This window comes from Scyliorhinus torazame, chromosome 5 (assembly GCF_047496885.1).
Source record: "Scyliorhinus torazame isolate Kashiwa2021f chromosome 5, sScyTor2.1, whole genome shotgun sequence".
NCBI lineage: Eukaryota > Metazoa > Chordata > Chondrichthyes > Carcharhiniformes > Scyliorhinidae > Scyliorhinus > Scyliorhinus torazame.
In genome coordinates, this window is record NC_092711.1 from 2,683,950 (window position 1) to 2,701,744 (window position 17,795).

At 53.1% G+C, this 17,795-nt stretch overlaps 1 protein-coding gene across 1 annotated transcript in view; it reads left to right on the plus strand.

Annotated features, from left to right (window-relative positions):
- Window positions 1–17,795, plus strand: part of LOC140422580 (embryonal Fyn-associated substrate-like) — a 92,334-nt gene that overhangs the window by 14,183 nt on the left and 60,356 nt on the right. The window contains exon 3 of the mRNA XM_072507587.1: window positions 9,797–9,904. Within this exon, the coding sequence (XP_072363688.1) occupies window positions 9,797–9,904 (108 nt within the window). The remainder of the gene's footprint in view (window positions 1–9,796; window positions 9,905–17,795) is intronic.

Here is a 17,795-nt window from a genome sequence, read left to right on the forward strand (position 1 = left end):
TTGATGGGGACAGTGTAGAGGGAGCTTTACTCTGTATCTAACCCCGTGCTGTACCTGTCCTGGGAGTGTTTGATGGGGACAGTGTCGAGGGAGCTTTACTCTGTATCTAACCCCGTGCTGTACCTGTCCTGGGAGTGTTTGATGGGGACAGTGTAGAGGGAGCTTTACTCTGTATCTAACCCCGTGCTGTACCTGTCCTGGGAGTGTTTGATGGGGATAGTGTAGAGGGCGTTTTACTCTGTATCTAACCCGGTGCTGTACCTGGACTGGGAGTGTTTGATGGGAACAGTGTAGAGGAAGCTTTACTCTGTATCTAACCTCGTGCTGTACCTGTCCTGGGTGTGTTTGATGGGGACAGTGTGGAGGGAGCTTTACTCTGTATCTAACCCCGTGCTGTACCTGTCCCGGGAGTGTTTGATGGGGACAGTGTAGAGGGAGCTTTACTCTGTATCTAACCCCGTGCTGTACCTGTCCTGCGAGTGTATGATGTGGACAGTGTAGAGGGAGCTTTACTCTGTACCTAACCCCGTGCTGTACCTGTCCTGGGAGTGTTTGATGGGACAGTGTAGAGGGAGCTTTACTCTGTATCTAACCCCGTGCTGTACCTGTCCTGGGAGTGTTTGATAGGGACAGTGTAGAGGGAGATTTACTCTGTATCTAACCCTGTGCTGTACCTGTCCTGGGAGTGTTTGTTGGGGACAGTGTAGAGGGAGTTTTACTCTGTATCTAACTCCGTGCTGTACCTGTCCAGGGAGTGTTTGATGGGGACAGTGCAGAGGGAGCTTTACTCTGTATCTAACCCCATGCTGTACCTGTCCTGGGAGTGTTTGATGGGGACAGTGTGAAGGGAGCTTTACTCTGTATCTAACTCCATGCTATACCTGTCCTGGGAGTGTTTGATGGGGACAGTGTAGAGGGAGCTTTACTCTGTATCTAACCCCCTGCTGTACCTGTCCTGGGAGTGTTTGATGGTGACAGTGTAGAGGGAGCTTTACTCTGTATCTAACCGCGTGCTGCACCTGTCCTGGGAGTGTTTGATGGGGACAGTGTACAGGGAGCTTTACTCTGTATCTAACCCCGTGCAGTACCTGTCCTGAGAGTGTTTGATGGGGACAGGGTAGAGTGAGCTTTACTCTGTAACTAACTACGTGCTGTACCTGTCCTGGGAGTGTTTGATGGGGACAGTGTAGAGGGAGTTTTACTCTGTATCTAACCCCGTGCTGTACCTGTCGTGGGAGTTTTTGATGGGGACAGTGTAGAGGGAGCTTTATTCTGTATCTAACCCTGTGCTGTACCTGTCCTGTGAGTGTTTGATGGGGACAGTGTAGTGGGAGCTTTATTCTGTATCTAACCCTGTGCTGTACCTGTCCTGGGAGTGTTTGATGGGGACAGTGTCGAGGGAGCTTTACTCTGTATCTAACCCCGTGCTGTACCTGTCCTGGGAGTGTTTGATGGGGACAGTGTAGAGGGAGCTTTACTCTGTATCTAACCCCGTGCTGTACCTGTCCTGGGAGTCTTTGATGGGGACAGTGTAGAGGCAGCTTTACTCTGTATCTAACCGCGTGCTGTACCTGTCCTGGGAGTGTTTGATGGGGACAGTGTAGAGGGAGCTTTACTCTGTATCTAACCCCGTGCTGTACCTTTCTTGGGAGTGTTTGATGGGGACAGTGTCGAGGGAGCTTTACTCTGTATCTAACCCCGTGCTGTACCTGTCCTGGGAGTGTTTGATGGGGACAGTGTCGAGGGAGATTTACTCTGTATCTAACCCCGTGCTGTGCCTGTCCTGGGAGTGTTTGATGGGGACAGTGTACAGGGAGCTTTACTCTGTATCTAACCCCGTGCTTTACCTGTCCTGGGAGTGTTTGATGGGGACAGTGTAGAGGGCGCTTTACTCTGTATCTAACCCCGTGCTGTACCTGTCCTGGGAGTGTTTGATGGGAACAGTGTAGAGGGAGATTTACTCTCTATCTAACCCCGTGCTGTACCTGTCCTGGGAGTGTTTGATGGGGACAGTGTAGAGGGAGCTTTACTCTGTATCTAACCCCGTGCTGTACCTGTCCTGGGAGTGTTTGATGGGGACAGTGTAGAGGGAGCTTTACTCTGATCTAACCCCGTGCTCTACCTGTCCTGGGATTGTTTGATGGGGACAGTGTAGAGGGAGCTTTACTCTGTATCTAACCCCGTGCTGTACCTGTCCTGTGAGTGTTTGATGGGGACAGTGTAGAGGAGCTTTACTCTGTATCTAACCCCGTGCTGTACCTGTCCTGGCAGTGTTTGATGGGGACAGTGTAGAGGGAGCTTTACTCTGTATCTAACCCCGTGCTGTACCTGTCCTGGGAGTGTTTGATGGGGACAGTGTAGAGGGTGCTTTACTCTGTATCTAACCCCGTGCTGTACCTGTCCTGGGAGTGTTTGATGGGGACAGTGCAGAGGGAGCTTTACTCTGTATCTAACCACGTGCTGTACCTGTCCTGGGAGTGTTTGATGGGGACAGTGTAGAGGGAGCTTTACTCTGTATCTAACCCCGTGCTGTACCTGTCCTGGGAGTGTTTGATGGGGCCAGTGTAGAGGGAGCTTTACTCTGTATCTAACCCCGTGCTGTACCTGTCCTGGGAGTGTTTGATGGGGACAGTGTAGCGGGAGCTTTACTCTGTATCTAAACCCGTGCTGTACCTGTCCCAGGAGTGTTTGATGGGGACAGTGCAGAGGGAGATTTACTCTGTATCTAACCACGTGCTGTACATGTCCTGGGAGTGTTTGATGGGGACAGTGTAGAGGGTGCTTTACTCTGTATCTAACCCCGTGCTGTACCTGTCCTGGGAGTGTTTGATGGGGACAGTGTAGAGGGAGCTTTACTCTGTATCTAACCCCGTGCTGTACCTGTCCTGGGAGTGTTTGATGGGGACAGTGTAGAGGGAGCTTTACTCTGTATCTAACCCCGTGCTGTACCTGTCCTGGGAGTGTTTGATGGGGACAGTGTAGAGGGAGCTTTACTCTGTATCTAACCCCGTGCTGTACCTGTCCTGGGAGTGTTTGATGGGGACAGTGTAGAGGGAGCTTTACTCTGTATCTAACCCCGTGCTGTACCTGTCCTGGGAGTGTTTGATGGGGACAGTGTAGAGGGAGCTTTACTCTGTATCTAACCCCGTGCTGTACCTGTCCTGGGAGTGTTTGATGGGGACAGTGCAGAGGGAGCTTTACTCTGTATCTAACCCCGTGCTGTACCTGTCCTGGGAGTGTTTCATGGGGACACTGTAGAGGGAGCTTTACTCTGTATCTAACCCCGTGCTGTACCTGTCCTGGGAGTGTTTGATGGGGACAGTGTAGAGGGAGCTTTACTCTGTATCTAACCCCGTGCTGTACCTGTCCTGGGAGTGTTTGATGGGGACAGTGTAGAGGGAGCTTTACTCTGTATCTAACCCCGTGCTGTACCTGTCCTGGGAGTGTTTGATGGGGACAGTGTAGAGGGAGCTTTACTCTGTATCTAACCCCGTGCTGTACCTGTCCTGTGAGTGTTTAATGGGGACAGTGTAGAGGGAGCTTTACTCTGTATCTAGCCCCGCGCTGTACCTGTCCTGGGAGTGTTTGATGGGGACTGTGTCGAGGGAGCTTTACTCTGTATCTAACCCCGTGCTGTACCTGTCCTGGGAGTGTTTGATGGGGACAGTGTAGAGGGAGCTTTACTCTGTATCTAACCCCGTGCTGTACCTGTCCTGGGAGTGTTTGATGGGGACAGTGTAGAGGGAGCTTTACTCTGTATCTAGCCCCGCGCTGTACCTGTCCTGGGAGTGTTTCATGGGGACAGTGTAGAGGGAGCTTTACTCTGTATCTAACCCCGTGCTGTACCTGTCCTGGGAGTGTTTGATGGGGACTGTGTCGAGGGAGCTTTACTCTGTATCTAACCCCGTGCTGTACCTGTCCTGGGAGTGTTTAATGGGGACAGTGTAGAGGGAGCTTTACTCTGTATCTAACCCCGTGCTGTACCTGTCCTGGGAGTGTTTGATGGGGACAGTGTAGAGGGAGCTTTACTCTGTATCTAACCCCGTGCTGTACCTGTCCTGGGAGTGTTTGATGGGGACAGTGTAGAGGGAGCTTTACTCTGTATCTAACCCCGTGCTGTACCTGTCCTGGGAGTGTTTGATGGGGACAGTGTAGAGGGAGCTTTACTCTGTATCTAACCCCGTGCTGTACCTGTCCTGGGAGTGTTTGATGGGGACAGTGTAGAGGGAGCTTTACTCTGTATCTAACCCCGTGCTGTACCTGTCCTGGGAGTGTTTGATGGGGACAGTGTAGAGGGAGCTTTACTCTGTATCTAACCCCGTGCTGTACCTGTCCTGGGAGTGTTTGATGGGGACAGTGTAGAGGGAGCTTTACTCTGTATCTGACCCCGTGCTGTACCTGTCCTGGGGGTGTTTGATGGGGACAGTGTAGAGGGAGCTTTACTCTGTATCTAACCCTGTGCTGTACCTGTCCTGGGAGTTTTTGATGGGGACAGTGTAGAGGGAGCTTTACTCTGTATCTAACCCCGTGCTGTACCTGTCCTGGGAGTGTTTGATGGCGACAGTGTGGAGGGAGCTTTACTCTGTATCTAACCCCGTGCTGTACCTGCCCTGGGAGTGTTTGATGGGGACAGTGTAGAGGGAGCTTTACTCTGTATCTAACCCTGTGCTGTACCTGTCCTGGGAGTGTTTGATGGGGACAGTGTAGAGGGAGCTTTACTCTGTATCTAACCCCGTGCTGTACCTGTCCTGGGAGTGTTTGATGGCGACAGTGTGGAAGGAGCTTTACTCTGTATCTAACCCCGTGCTGTACCTGCCCTGGGAGTGTTTGATGGGGACAGTGTAGAGGGAGCTTTACTCTGTATCTAACCCCGTGCTGTACCTGTCCTGGGAGTGTTTGATGGGGACAGTGTAGAGGGAGCTTTACTCTGTATCTAACCCTGTGCTGTACCTGTCCTGGGAGTGTTTGATGGGGACAGTGTAGAGGGAGATTTACTCTGTATCTAACCCCGTGCTGTACCTGTCCTGGGAGTATTTGATGGGGACAGTGTAGAGGGAGCTTTATCCTGTACCTAACCCCGTGCTGTACCTGTCCTGGGAGTGTTTGATGGGGACAGTGTAGAGGGAGCTTTACTCTGTATCTAACCCCGTGCTGTACCTGTCCTGGGAGTGTTTGATGGGGACAGTGCAGAGGGAGCTTATCTCTGTATCTAACCGCGTGCTGTACCTGTCCTGGGAGTGTTTGATGGGGACAGTGTAGAGGGAGCTTTACTCTGTATCTAACCCCGTGCTGTACCTGTCCTGGGAGTGTTTGATGGGGACTGTGTCGAGGGAGCTTTACTCTGTATCTAACCCCGTGCTGTATCTGTCCTGGGAGTGTTTAATGGGGACAGTGTAGAGGGAGCTTTACTCTGTATCTAACCCCGTGCTGTACCTGTCCTGGGAGTGTTTGATGGGGACAGTGTCGAGGGAGCTTTACTCTGTATCTAACCCCGTGCTGTACCTGTCCTGGGAGTGTTTGATGGGGACAGTGTAGAGGGAGCTTTACTCTGTATCTAACCCCGTGCTGTACCTGTCCTGGGAGTGTTTGTTGGGGACAGTGCAGAGGGAGCTTTCCTATGTATCTAACCCCGTGCTGTACCTGTCCTGGGAGTGTTTGATGGGGACAGTGTAGAGGGAGCTTTACTCTGTATCTAACCCCGTGCTGTACCTGTCCTGGGAGTGTTTGATGGGGACAGTGTAGAGGGAGCTTTACTATGTATCTAACCCCGTGCTGTACCTGTCCTGGGAGTGTTTGATGGGGACAGTGTAGAGGGAGCTTTACTCTGTATCTAACCCCGTGCTGTACCTGTCCTGGGAGTGTTTGATGGGGACAGTGTAGAGGGAGCTTTACTCTGTATCTAACCCCGTGCTGTACCTGTCCTGGGAGTGTTTGATGGGGACAGTGTAGAGGGAGCTTTACTCTGTATCTAACCCCGTGCTGTACCTGTCCTGGGAGTGTTTGATGGGGACAGTGTAGAGGGAGCTTTACTCTGTATCTAACCCCGTGCTGTACCTGTCCTGGGAGTGTTTGATGGGGACAGTGTAGAGGGAGCTTTACTCTGTATCTAACCCCGTGCTGTACCTGTCCTGGGAGTGTTTGATGGGGACAGTGTAGAGGGAGCTTTACTCTGTATCTAACCCCGTGCTGTACCTGTCCTGGGAGTGTTTGATGGGGACAGTGTAGAGGGAGCTTTACTCTGTATCTGACCCCGTGCTGTACCTGTCCTGGGGGTGTTTGATGGGGACAGTGTAGAGGGAGCTTTACTCTGTATCTAACCCTGTGCTGTACCTGTCCTGGGAGTTTTTGATGGGGACAGTGTAGAGGGAGCTTTACTCTGTATCTAACCCCGTGCTGTACCTGTCCTGGGAGTGTTTGATGGCGACAGTGTGGAGGGAGCTTTACTCTGTATCTAACCCCGTGCTGTACCTGCCCTGGGAGTGTTTGATGGGGACAGTGTAGAGGGAGCTTTACTCTGTATCTAACCCTGTGCTGTACCTGTCCTGGGAGTGTTTGATGGGGACAGTGTAGAGGGAGCTTTACTCTGTATATAACCCCGTGCTGTACCTGTCCTGGGAGTGTTTGATGGCGACAGCGTGGAGGGAGCTTTACTCTGTATCTAACCCTGTGCTGTACCTGTCCTGGGAGTGTTTGATAGGGACAGTGTAGAGGGAGCTTTACTCTGTATCTAACCCCGTGCTGTACCTGTCCTGGGAGTGTTTGATGGGGACAGTGTAGAGGGAGCTTTACTCTGTATCTAACACCGTGCTGTACCTGTCCTGGGAGTGTTTGATGGGGACAGTGTGGAGGGAGCTTTACTCTGTATCTAACCCCGTGCTGTACCTGTCCTGGGAGTGTTTGATGGGGACAGTGTAGAGGGAGCTTTACTCTGTATCTAACCCCGTGCTGTACCTGTCCCGGGAGTGTTTGATGGGGACAGTGTAGAGGGAGCTTTACTCTGTATCTAACCCCGTGCTGTACCTGTCCTGGGAGTGTTTGATGGGGACAGTGTAGAGGGAGCTTTACTCTGTATCTAACCCCGTGCTGTACCTGTCCTGGGAGTGTTTGATGGGGACAGTGTAGAGGGAGCTTTACTCTGTATCTAACCCCGTGCTGTACCTGTCGTGGGAGTGTTTGATGGGGACAGTGTAGAGGGAGCTTTACTCTGTATCTAACCCCGTGCTGTACCTGTCCTGGGAGTGTTTGATGGGGACAGTGTAGAGGGAGCTTTACTCTGTATCTAACCCCGTGCTGTACCTGTCCTGGGAGTGTTTGATGGGGACAGTGTAGTGGGAGCTTTACTCTGTATCTAACCCCGTGCTGTACCTGTCGTGGGAGTGTTTGATGGGGACAGTGTAGAGGGAGCTTTACTCTGTATCTAACCCCGTGCTGTACCTGTCCTGGGAGTGTTTGATGGGGACAGTGTAGAGGGAGCTTTACTCTGTATCTAACCCCGTGCTGTACCTGTCCTGGGAGTGTTTGATGGGGACAGTGTAGAGGGAGCTTTTCTCTGTATCTAACCCCGTGCTGTACCTGTCCTGGGAGTGTTTGATGGGGACAGTGTAGAGGGAGCTTTACTCTGTATCTAACCCCGTGCTGTACCTGTCCTGGGAGTGTTTGATGGGGACAGTGTAGAGGGAGCTTTACTCTGTATCTAACCCCGTGCTGTACCTGTCCTGGGAGTGATTGATGGGGACAGTGTAGAGGGAGCTTTACTCTGTATCTAACCCAGTGCTGTACCTGTCCTGGGAGTGTTTGATGGGGACAGTGTAGCGGGAGCTTTACTCTGTATCTAACCCCGTGCTGTACCTGTCCTGGGAGTGTTTGATGGGGACAGTGTCGAGGGAGCTTTACTCTGTATCTAACCCCGTGCTGTACCTGTCCTGGGAGTGTTTGATGGGAACAGTGTAGAGGGAGCTTTACTCTGTATCTAACCCCGTGCTGTACCTGTCCTGGGAGTGTTTGATGGGGACAGTGTAGAGGGAGCTTTACTCTGTATCTGACCCCGTGCTGTACCTGTCCTGGGAGTGTTTGATGGGGATAGTGTAGAGGGAGCTTTACTCTGTATCTGACCCCGTGCTGTACCTGTCCTGGGAGTGTTTGATGGGGACAGTGTAGAGGGAGCTTTACTCTGTATCTAACCCCGTGCTGTACCTGTCCTGGGAGTGTTTGATGGGGACAGTGTAGAGGGAGCTTTACTCTGTATCTAACCCTGTGCTGTACCTGTCCTGGGAGTGTTTGATGGGGACAGTGTTGAGGGAGCTTTACTCTGTATCTAACCCCGTGCTGTACCTGTCCTGGGAGTGTTCGATGGGGACAGTGTAGAGGGAGCTTTACTCTGTATCTAACCCCGTGCTGTACCTGTCCTGGGAGTGTTTGATGGGGACAGTGTAGGGGGAGCTTTACTCTGTATCTAACCCTGTGCTGTGCCTGTCCTGGGAGTGTTTGATGGGGACAGTGTAGAGGGAGCTTTACTCTGTATCTAACCCCGTGCTGTACCTGTCCTGGGAGTGTTTGATGGGGACAGTGTAGAGGGAGATTTACTCTGTATCTAACCCCGTGCTGTACCTGTCCTGGGAGTGTTTGATGGGGACAGTGTCGAGGGAGCTTTACTCTGTATCTAACCCCGTGCTGTACCTGTGCTGGGAGTGTTTGATGGGGACAGTGTAGAGGGAGCTTTACTCTGTATCTAACCCCGTGCTGTACCTGTCCTGGGAGTGTTTGATGGGGACAGTGTCGAGGGAGCTTTACTCTGTATCTAACCCCGTGCTGTACCTGTCCTGGGAGTGTTTGATGGGGACAGTGTAGAGGGAGCTTCACTCTGTATCTAACCCCGTGCTGTACCTGTCCTGGGAGTGTTTGATGGGGACAGTGTAGAGGGAGCTTTACTCTGTATCTAACCCCGTGCTGTACCTGTCCTGGGAGTGTTTGATGGGGACAGTGTCGAGGGAGCTTTACTCTGTATCTAACCCCGTGCTGTACCTGTCCTGGGAGTGTTTGATGGGAACAGTGTAGAGGGAGCTTTACTCTGTATCTAACCCCGTGCTGTACCTGTCCTGGGAGTGTTTGATGGGGACAGTGTAGAGGGAGCTTTACTCTGTATCTGACCCCGTGCTGTACCTGTCCTGGGAGTGTTTGATGGGGATAGTGTAGAGGGAGCTTTACTCTGTATCTGACCCCGTGCTGTACCTGTCCTGGGAGTGTTTGATGGGGACAGTGTAGAGGGAGCTTTACTCTGTATCTAACCCCGTGCTGTACCTGTCCTGGGAGTGTTTGATGGGGACAGTGTAGAGGGAGCTTTACTCTGTATCTAACCCTGTGCTGTGCCTGTCCTGGGAGTGTTTGATGGGGACAGTGTAGAGGGAGCTTTACTCTGTATCTAACCCCGTGCTGTACCTGTCCTGGGAGTGTTTGATGGGGACAGTGTAGAGGGAGATTTACTCTGTATCTAACCCCGTGCTGTACCTGTCCTGGGAGTGTTTGATGGGGACAGTGTCGAGGGAGCTTTACTCTGTATCTAACCCTGTGCTGTACCTGTCCTGGGAGTATTTGATGGGGACAGTGTAGAGGGAGCTTTACTCTGTATCTAACCCCGTGCTGTACCTGTCCTGGGAGTGTTTGATGGGGACAGTGTAGGGGGAGCTTTACTCTGTATCTAACCCCGTGCTGTACCTGTCCTGGGAGTGTTTGATGGGGACAGTGTAGGGGGAGCTTTACTCTGTATCTAACCTCGCTGTTTCCCCATTGTCTGTCTCAGGCGTCTGACGTCCCACTGACCGCGATGGAGGACGTGTACACAATTCCAGATGCGGACATCTACAATATTCCCAAGCTGGCTGGACTCTCCGAGAGAGGGACTAAGGAGGTGAGGCTGGATGGGAACCAACCTTTGCTACCACCCTCTCGCAGTAACTCTGTCCCAAAACCCCACCCCCTCCAGGGTGGGACGGACTCAATCCAGGGATTCAAAAAATGTCCTGAGATAGGGAGGGTTGTAGGAGCTGGAGGAGGTTCCAGAGATAGGGAGGGGTGTAGGAGCTGGAGGAGGTTACAGTGACAGGGAGGGTTGTAGGAGCTGGAGGAGGTTCCAGAGATAGGGAGGGTTGCAGGGGCTGGAGGAGGTTACAGAGACAGGGAGGGTTGTAGGAGCTGGAGGAGGTTACAGTGACAGGGAGGGTTGTAGGAGCTGGAGGAGGTTCCAGAGATAGGGAGGGTTGTAGGAGCTGGAGGAGGTTACAGTGACAGGGAGGGTTGTAGGAGCTGGAGGAGGTTCCAGAGATAGGGAGGGTTGCAGGGGCTGGAGGAGGTTACAGAGATAGGGAGGGTTGTAGGAGCCGGAGGAGGTTCCAGAGATAGGGAGGGTTGCAGGGGCTGGAGGATGTTACAGAGACAGGGAGGGTTGTAGGAGCTGGAGGAGGTTCCAGAGATAGGGAGGGTTGTAGGAGCTGGAGTAGGTTACAGAGATAGGGAGGGTTGTAGGGGCTGGAGGAGGTTACAGAGATAGGGAGGGTTGTAGCGGGCTGGAGGAGGTTACAGAGACAGGGAGGGTTGTAGGGGGCTGGAGGAGGTTACAGAGATAGGGAGCGTTGTAGTGGCTGGAGGAGGTTACAGAGATAGGGAGGGTTGTAGGGGGCTGGAGGAGGTTACAGAGATAGGGAGGGTTTTTAGGAGCTGGAGGAGGTTACAGAGACAGGGAGGGTTGTAGGGGGCTGGAGGAGGTTACAGAGATAGGGAGGGTTGTAGTCGCTGGAGGAGGTTACAGAGATAGGGAGGGTTGTAGGTGGCTGGAGGACGTTACAGAGATAGGGAGGGTTGTAGGAGCTGGAGGAGGTTACAGAGACAGGGAGGGTTGTAGGGGGCTGGAGGAGGTTACAGAGATAGGGAGGGTTGTAGTGGTTGGAGGAGGTTACAGAGATAGGGAGGGTTGTAGGGGGCTGGAGGAGGTTACAGAGATAGGGAGGGTTGTAGGGGCTGGAGGAGGTTACAGAGACAGGGAGGGTTGTAGGGGCTGAAGGAGGTTACAGAGATAGGGAGGTGTGTATCGGGCTTGAGGAGGTTACAGACATAGGGAGGGTTGTAGGGGCTGGAGGAGGTTACAGAGATAGGGAGAGTTGTAGGGGCTGGAGGAGGTTACAGAGATAGGGAGGGGTGTAGGGGCTGGAGGAGGTTACAGAGATAGGGAGGAGTATATGGGCTGGAGGAGGTTACAGAGATAGGAAGGGGTGTAGGGGGCTGCAGGAGGTTACAGAAATAGGGAGATTGTAGGGCTGGGGGAGGTTACAGAGATAGGGAGTGTTGTAGGGGGCTGGAGGAGGTTACAGAGAGAGGGAGGTTGTAGGGCTTGGGGAGGTTACAGAGATAGAGAGGGGGGTTGGGGATGGAGGTTACAGAGATAGGGATGCTTGGAGGGGCTGGAGGAGGTTACAGAGATAGGGAGGGTTGTAGGGGGCTGGAGGAGGTTACAGAGATAGGGAGGGGAGTATGGGCTGGAGGAGGTTAGAGAGATAGGGAGGCTTGTCGGGGCTGGAGGAGATTACAGAGATGGGGAGGGGAGTATGGGCTGGAGGAGGTTACAGAGATAGGGAGTGTTAGAACATAGAACAATACAGCGCAGTACAGGCCCTTCGGCCCACGATGTTGCACCGAAACAAAAGCCATCCAACCTACACTATGCCATTATCATCCATATGTTTATCCAATAAACTTTTAAATGCCCTCAATGTTGGCGAGTTCACTACTGTAGCAGGTACGGCATTCCACGGCCTCACTACTCTTTGCGTAAAGAACCTACCTCTGACCTCTGTCCTATATCTATTACCCCTCAGTTTAAAGCTATGTCCCCTCGTGCCAGCCATTTCCATCCGCGGGAGAAGGCTCTCACTGTCCACCCTATCCAACCCCCTGATCATTTTGTATGCCTCTATTAAGTCTCCTCTGAACCTTCTTCTCTCCAACGAAAACAACCTCAAGTCCATCAGCCTTTCCTCATAAGATTTTCCCTCCATACCAGGCAACATCCTGGTAAATCTCCTCTGCACCTGCTCCAAAGCCTCCATGTCCTTCCTATAATGCGGTGACCAGAACTGTACACAATACTCCAAATGCGGCCGTACCAGAGTTTTGTACAGCTGCAACATGACCTCATGACTCCGGAACTCAATCCCTCTACCAATAAAGGCCAACACTCCATAGGCCTTCTTCACAACCCTATCAACCTGGGTGGCAACTTTCAGGGATCTATGTACATGGACACCTAGATCCCTCTGCTCATCCACACTTCCAAGAGCTTTACCATTAGCCAAATATTCTGCATTCCTGTTATTCCTTCCAAAGTTAATCACCTCACACTTGTCTACATTAAACTCCATTTGCCACCTCTCAGCCCAGCTCTGCAGCTTATCTATATCCCTCTGTAACCTGCTACATCCTTCCACACTATCGAACACACCACCGACTTTAGTATCGTCTGCAAATTTACTCACCCACCCTTCTGCGCCGTCCTCTCGGTCATTGATAAAAATGACAAACAGCAACGGCCCCGGAACAGATCCTTGTGGTACTCCACTTGTGACTGTACTCCATTCTGAACATTTCCCATCAACCACCACCCTCTGTCTTCTTTCAGCTAGCCAATTTCTGATCCATATCTCTAAACCACCCTCAATCCCCAGCCTCCGTATTTTCCGTATGTTGTAGTGGGCTGGTGGAGGTTACAGAGATAGGGAGGGTTGTAGAGGCTGGAGGATGTTACAGAGATAGGGAGGGTTGTAGGGGCTGGAGGAGGTTACAGAGATAGGGAGGGTTGTAGGGGGCTGGAGGAGGTTACAGAGATAGGGAGGGTTGTAGGGACTGGAGGAGGTTACAGAGATAGGGAGGGTTGTAGGGGGCTGGAGGAGGTTACAGAGATAGGGAGGGTTGTAGGGGGCTGGAGGAGGTTACAGAGATAGGGAGAGTTGTAGGGTCTGGAGGAGGTTACAGAGATAGGGAGGGGTGTAGGGGGCTGGAGGAGGTTACAGAGATAGGGAGGGTTGTAGGGGGCTGGAGGATGTTACAGAGATAGGGAGGGTTGTAGGGGCTGGAGGAGGTTACAGAGATAGGGAGGGTTGTAGGGGGCTGGAGGAGGTTACAGAGATAGGGAGGGTTGTAGGGACTGGAGGAGGTTACAGAGATAGGGAGGGGTGTAAGAACTGGAGGAGGTTACAGAGATAGTGAGAGTTGTAGGGGCTGGTGGAGGTTACAGAGATAGGGAGGGGTGTAGGAACTGGAGGAGGTTACAGAGATAGGGAGAGTTGTAGGGGCTGGAGGAGGTTACAGAGATAGAGAGGGTTGTAGGGGCTGGTGGAGGTTACAGAGATAGGGAGGGTTGTAGGAGCTGGAGGAGGTTACAGAGATAGGGAGAGTTGTAGGGGCTGGAGGAGGTTACAGAGATAGGGAGGGTTGTAGGGGCTGGAGGAGGTTACAGAGAGAGGGAGGTTTGTTGGGGCTGGAGGAGGTTACAGAGATAGGGAGGGTTGTGAGGGCTGGAGGAGGTTACAGAGATAGGGAGGGTTGTAGGAGCTGGAGGAGGTTACAGAGATAGGGAGAGTTGTAGGGGCTGGAGGAGGTTACAGAGATAGGGAGGGTTGTAGGGGCTGGAGGAGGTTACAGAGAAAGGGAGGGGTGTAGGGGCTGGAGGAGGTTACAGAGGTAGGGAGGGTTGTAGGTGCTGGAGTAAATTACAGAGATAGGGAGGGGTGTAGAGGCTGGAGGAAGTAACAGAGATGGGGAGGGTTGTCGGGGCTGGAGCAGATTACAGAGATAGGGAGGGGTGTAGGGACTGGAGGAGGTTACAGAGATAGGGAGGGTTGTAGGGGCTGGAGGAGGTTACAGATATAGGGAGGGTTGTAGAGGCTGGAGGAGGTTACAGAGATAGGGAGCGTTGTAGGGGCTGGAGGAGGTTACAGAGATAGGGAGGGTTGTAGGTACTGGAGTAAATTACAGAGATAGGGAGGGGTGTACGGGGCTGGAGGAGGTTACAGAGATAGGGAGGGTTTTAGGTGCTGGAGGAGTTTACAAAGATAGGGAGGGGTGTAGCGGGCTGGAGGAGGTTATAGAGATAGGGAGGGTTGTAGGGTCTGGAGGAAGTTACAGAGATAAGGAGGGGTGTAGGGGGCTGGAGGAGGTTACAGAGATAGGGAGAGGTGTAGAGGTTGGAGGAAGTAACAGAGATGGGGAGGGTTGTCGGGGCTGGAGGAGATTACAGAGATAGGGAGGGTTGTAGGGGCTGGAGGAGGTTACAGAGATAGGGAGGATTGTACGGGCTGGAGGAGGTTACAGAGATAGGGAGGGTTGTAGGGGCTGGAGGAGGTTACAGAGATAGGGAGGATTGAACGGGCTGGAGGAGGTTACAGAGATAGGGAGGGTTGTAGGGCTGGAGGAGGTTACAGAGATAGGGAGAGTTGTAGGGGGCTGGAGGAGGTTACAGAGAGAGGGAGGTTGTAGGGCTGGGGGAGGTTCCAGAGATAGGGAGGGGAGTAGGGGCTGGAGGAGGTTACAGAGATAGGGAGGGTTGTGCGGGCTGGAGAAGGTTACAAAGATAGGGAGGGTTGTAGGAGCTGGAGGAAGTTACAGAGATAGGGAGGGGTGTAGGGGGCTGGAGGAGGTTACAGAGATAGGGAGGGTTTCGGTGCTGGAGGAGGTTACAAAGATAGGGAGGGGTGTAGCGGGCTGGAGGAGGTTATAGAGATAGGGAGGGGTGTAGGGGCTGGAGGAGGTTACAGAGATTGGGAGGGTTGTAGGTGCTGGAGGAGGTTACAGAGATAGGGAGGGTTGTAGGAGCTGGAGGAGGTTACAGAGATAGGGGGGGTGTAGGGGGCTGGAGGAGGTTACAGAGATATGGAGGGGTATAGGGGCTGGAGGAGGTTACAGATATAGGGAGGGTTGTAGGAGCTGGAGGAGGTTACAGAGAGAGGGGGGTTGTAGGGGCTGGAGGAGGTTACAGAGATAGGGAGGATTGTACGGGCTGGAGGAGGTTACAGAGATAGGGACGGTTGTAGGGGCTGGAGGAGGTTACAGAGACAGGGAGGATTGTACGGGCTGGAGGAGGTTACAGAGATAGGGAGATTGTAGGGCTGGGGGAGGTTACAGAGATAGGGAGGGTTGTAGGGGGCTGGAGGAGGTTACATAGAGAGGGAGGTTGTAGGGCTGGGGGAGGTTACAGAGATAGGGAGGGGGGTTGGGGATGAAGGTTACAGAGATAGGGTGGTTTGTAGGGGCTGGAGGAGGTTACTGAGATAGGGAGGGGAGTAGGGACTGGAGGAGGTTACAGAGACAGGGTGTGTTGTAGGGGCTGGAGGAGGTTACAGAGATAGGGAGGGGAGTAGGGGCTGGAGGAGGTTACAGAGATAGGGAGTGTTGTAGGGGCTGGAGGAGGTTTCTGAGATAGGGAGAGGAGTAGGGACTGGAGGAGGTTACAGAGATAGGGAGTGTTGTAGGGGCTGGAGGAGGTTACAGAGGTAGGGAGGGGAGTAGGGGCTGGAGGAGGTTACAGAGATAGGGAGTGGTGTAGTGGGCTGGAGGAGGTTACAGAGAAAGGGAGGGTTGTAGGTGCTGGAGGAGGTTACAAAGATAGGGAGGGGTGTAGCGGGCTGGAGGGGGTTATAGAGATAGGGAGGGGTGTAGGGGCTGGAGGAGGTTACAGAGATTGGGAGGGTTGTGGGGGCTGGAGGAGGTTACAGAGATAGGGAGGGTTGTAGGAGCTGGAGGAGGTTATAGAGATAGGGTGGGTGTAGGGGGCTGGAGGAGGTTACAGAGATATGGAGGGGTATAGGGGCTGGAGGAGGTTACAGATATAGGGAGGGTTGTAGGAGCTGGAGGAGGTTCCAGAGATAGGGGGGTTGTAGGGGCTGGAGGAGGTTACAGAGATAGGGAGGATTGTACGGGCTGGAGGAGGTTACAGAGATAGGGAGGGGTATAGGGGCTGGAGGAGGTTACAGGGATAGGGAGGGTTGTAGGAGCTGGAGGAGGTTACAGAGATAGGGAGGGTTGTAGGAGCTGGAGGAGGTTACAGAGATAGGGAGGATTGTAGGGGCTGGAGGAGGTTACAGAGATAGGGAGGGTTGTAGGGGCTGGTGGAGGTTACAGAGATAGGGAGGGTTGTAGGAGCTGGAGGAGGTTACAGAGATAGGGAGAGTTGTAGGGGCTGGAGGAGGTTACAGAGAGAGGGAGGTTTGTTGGGGCTGGAGGAGGTTACAGAGATAGGGAGGGTTGTGAGGGCTGGAGGAGGTTACAGAGATAGGGAGGGTTGTAGGAGCTGGAGGAGGTTACAGAGATAGGGAGAGTTGTAGGGGCTGGAGGAGGTTACAGAGATAGGGAGGGTTGTAGGGGCTGGAGGAGGTTACAGAGATAGGGAGGGTTGTAGGGGCTGGAGGAGGTTACAGAGAAAGGGAGGGGTGTAGGGGCTGGAGGAGGTTACAGAGGTAGGGAGGGTTGTAGGTGCTGGCGTAAATTACAGAGATAGGGAGGGGTGTAGAGGTTGGAGGAAGTAACAGAGATGGGGAGGGTTGTCGGGGCTGGAGCAGATTACAGAGATAGGGAGGGGTGTAGGGACTGGAGGAGGTTACAGAGATAGGGAGGGTTGTAGGGGCTGGAGGAGGTTACAGATATAGGGAGGGTTGTAGAGGCTGGAGGAGGTTACAGAGATAGGGAGCGTTGTAGGGGCTGGAGGAGGTTACAGAGATAGGGAGGGTTGTAGGTACTGGAGTAAATTACAGAGATAGGGAGGGGTGTACGGGGCTGGAGGAGGTTACAGAGATAGGGAGGGTTTTAGGTGCTGGAGGAGTTTACAAAGATAGGGAGGGGTGTAGCGGGCTGGAGGAGGTTATAGAGATAGGGAGGGTTGTAGGGTCTGGAGGAAGTTACAGAGATGGGGAGGGTTGTCGGTGCTGGAGGAGATTACAGAGATAGGGAGGGTTGTAGGGGCTGGAGGAGGTTACAGAGATAGGGAGGATTGTACGGGCTGGAGGAGGTTACAGAGATAGGGAGGGTTGTAGGGGCTGGAGGAGGTTACAGAGATAGGGAGGATTGAACGGGCTGGCGGAGGTTACAGAGATAGGGAGGGTTGTAGGGCTGGAGGAGGTTACAGAGATAGGGAGAGTTGTAGGGGGCTGGAGGAGGTTACAGAGAGAGGGAGGTTGTAGGGCTGGGGGAGGGTACAGAGATAGGGAGGGCAGTAGGGGCTGGAGGAGGTTACAGAGATAGGGAGGGTTGTGCGGGATGGAGAAGGTTACAAAGATAGGGAGGGTTGTAGGAGCTGGAGGAAGTTACAGAGATAGGGAGGGGTGTAGGGGGCTGGAGGAGGTTACAGAGATAGGGAGGGTTTAGGTGCTGGAGGAGGTTACAAAGATAGGGAGGGGTGTAGCGGGCTGGAGGAGGTTATAGAGATAGGGAGGGGTGTAGAGCTGGAGGAGGTTACAGAGATTGGGAGGGTTGTAGGTGCTGGAGGAGGTTACAGAGATAGGGAGGGTTGTAGGAGCTGGAGGAGGTTACAGAGATAGGGGGGGTGTAGGGGGCTGGAGGAGGTTACAGAGATATGGAGGGGTATAGGGGCTGGAGGAGGTTACAGATATAGGGAGGGTTGTAGGAGCTGGAGGAGGTTACAGAGAGAGGGGGGTTGTAGGGGCTGGAGGAGGTTACAGAGATAGGGAGGATTGTAGGGGCTGGAGGAGGTTACAGAGATAGGGACGGTTGTAGGGGCTGGAGGAGGTTACAGAGACAGG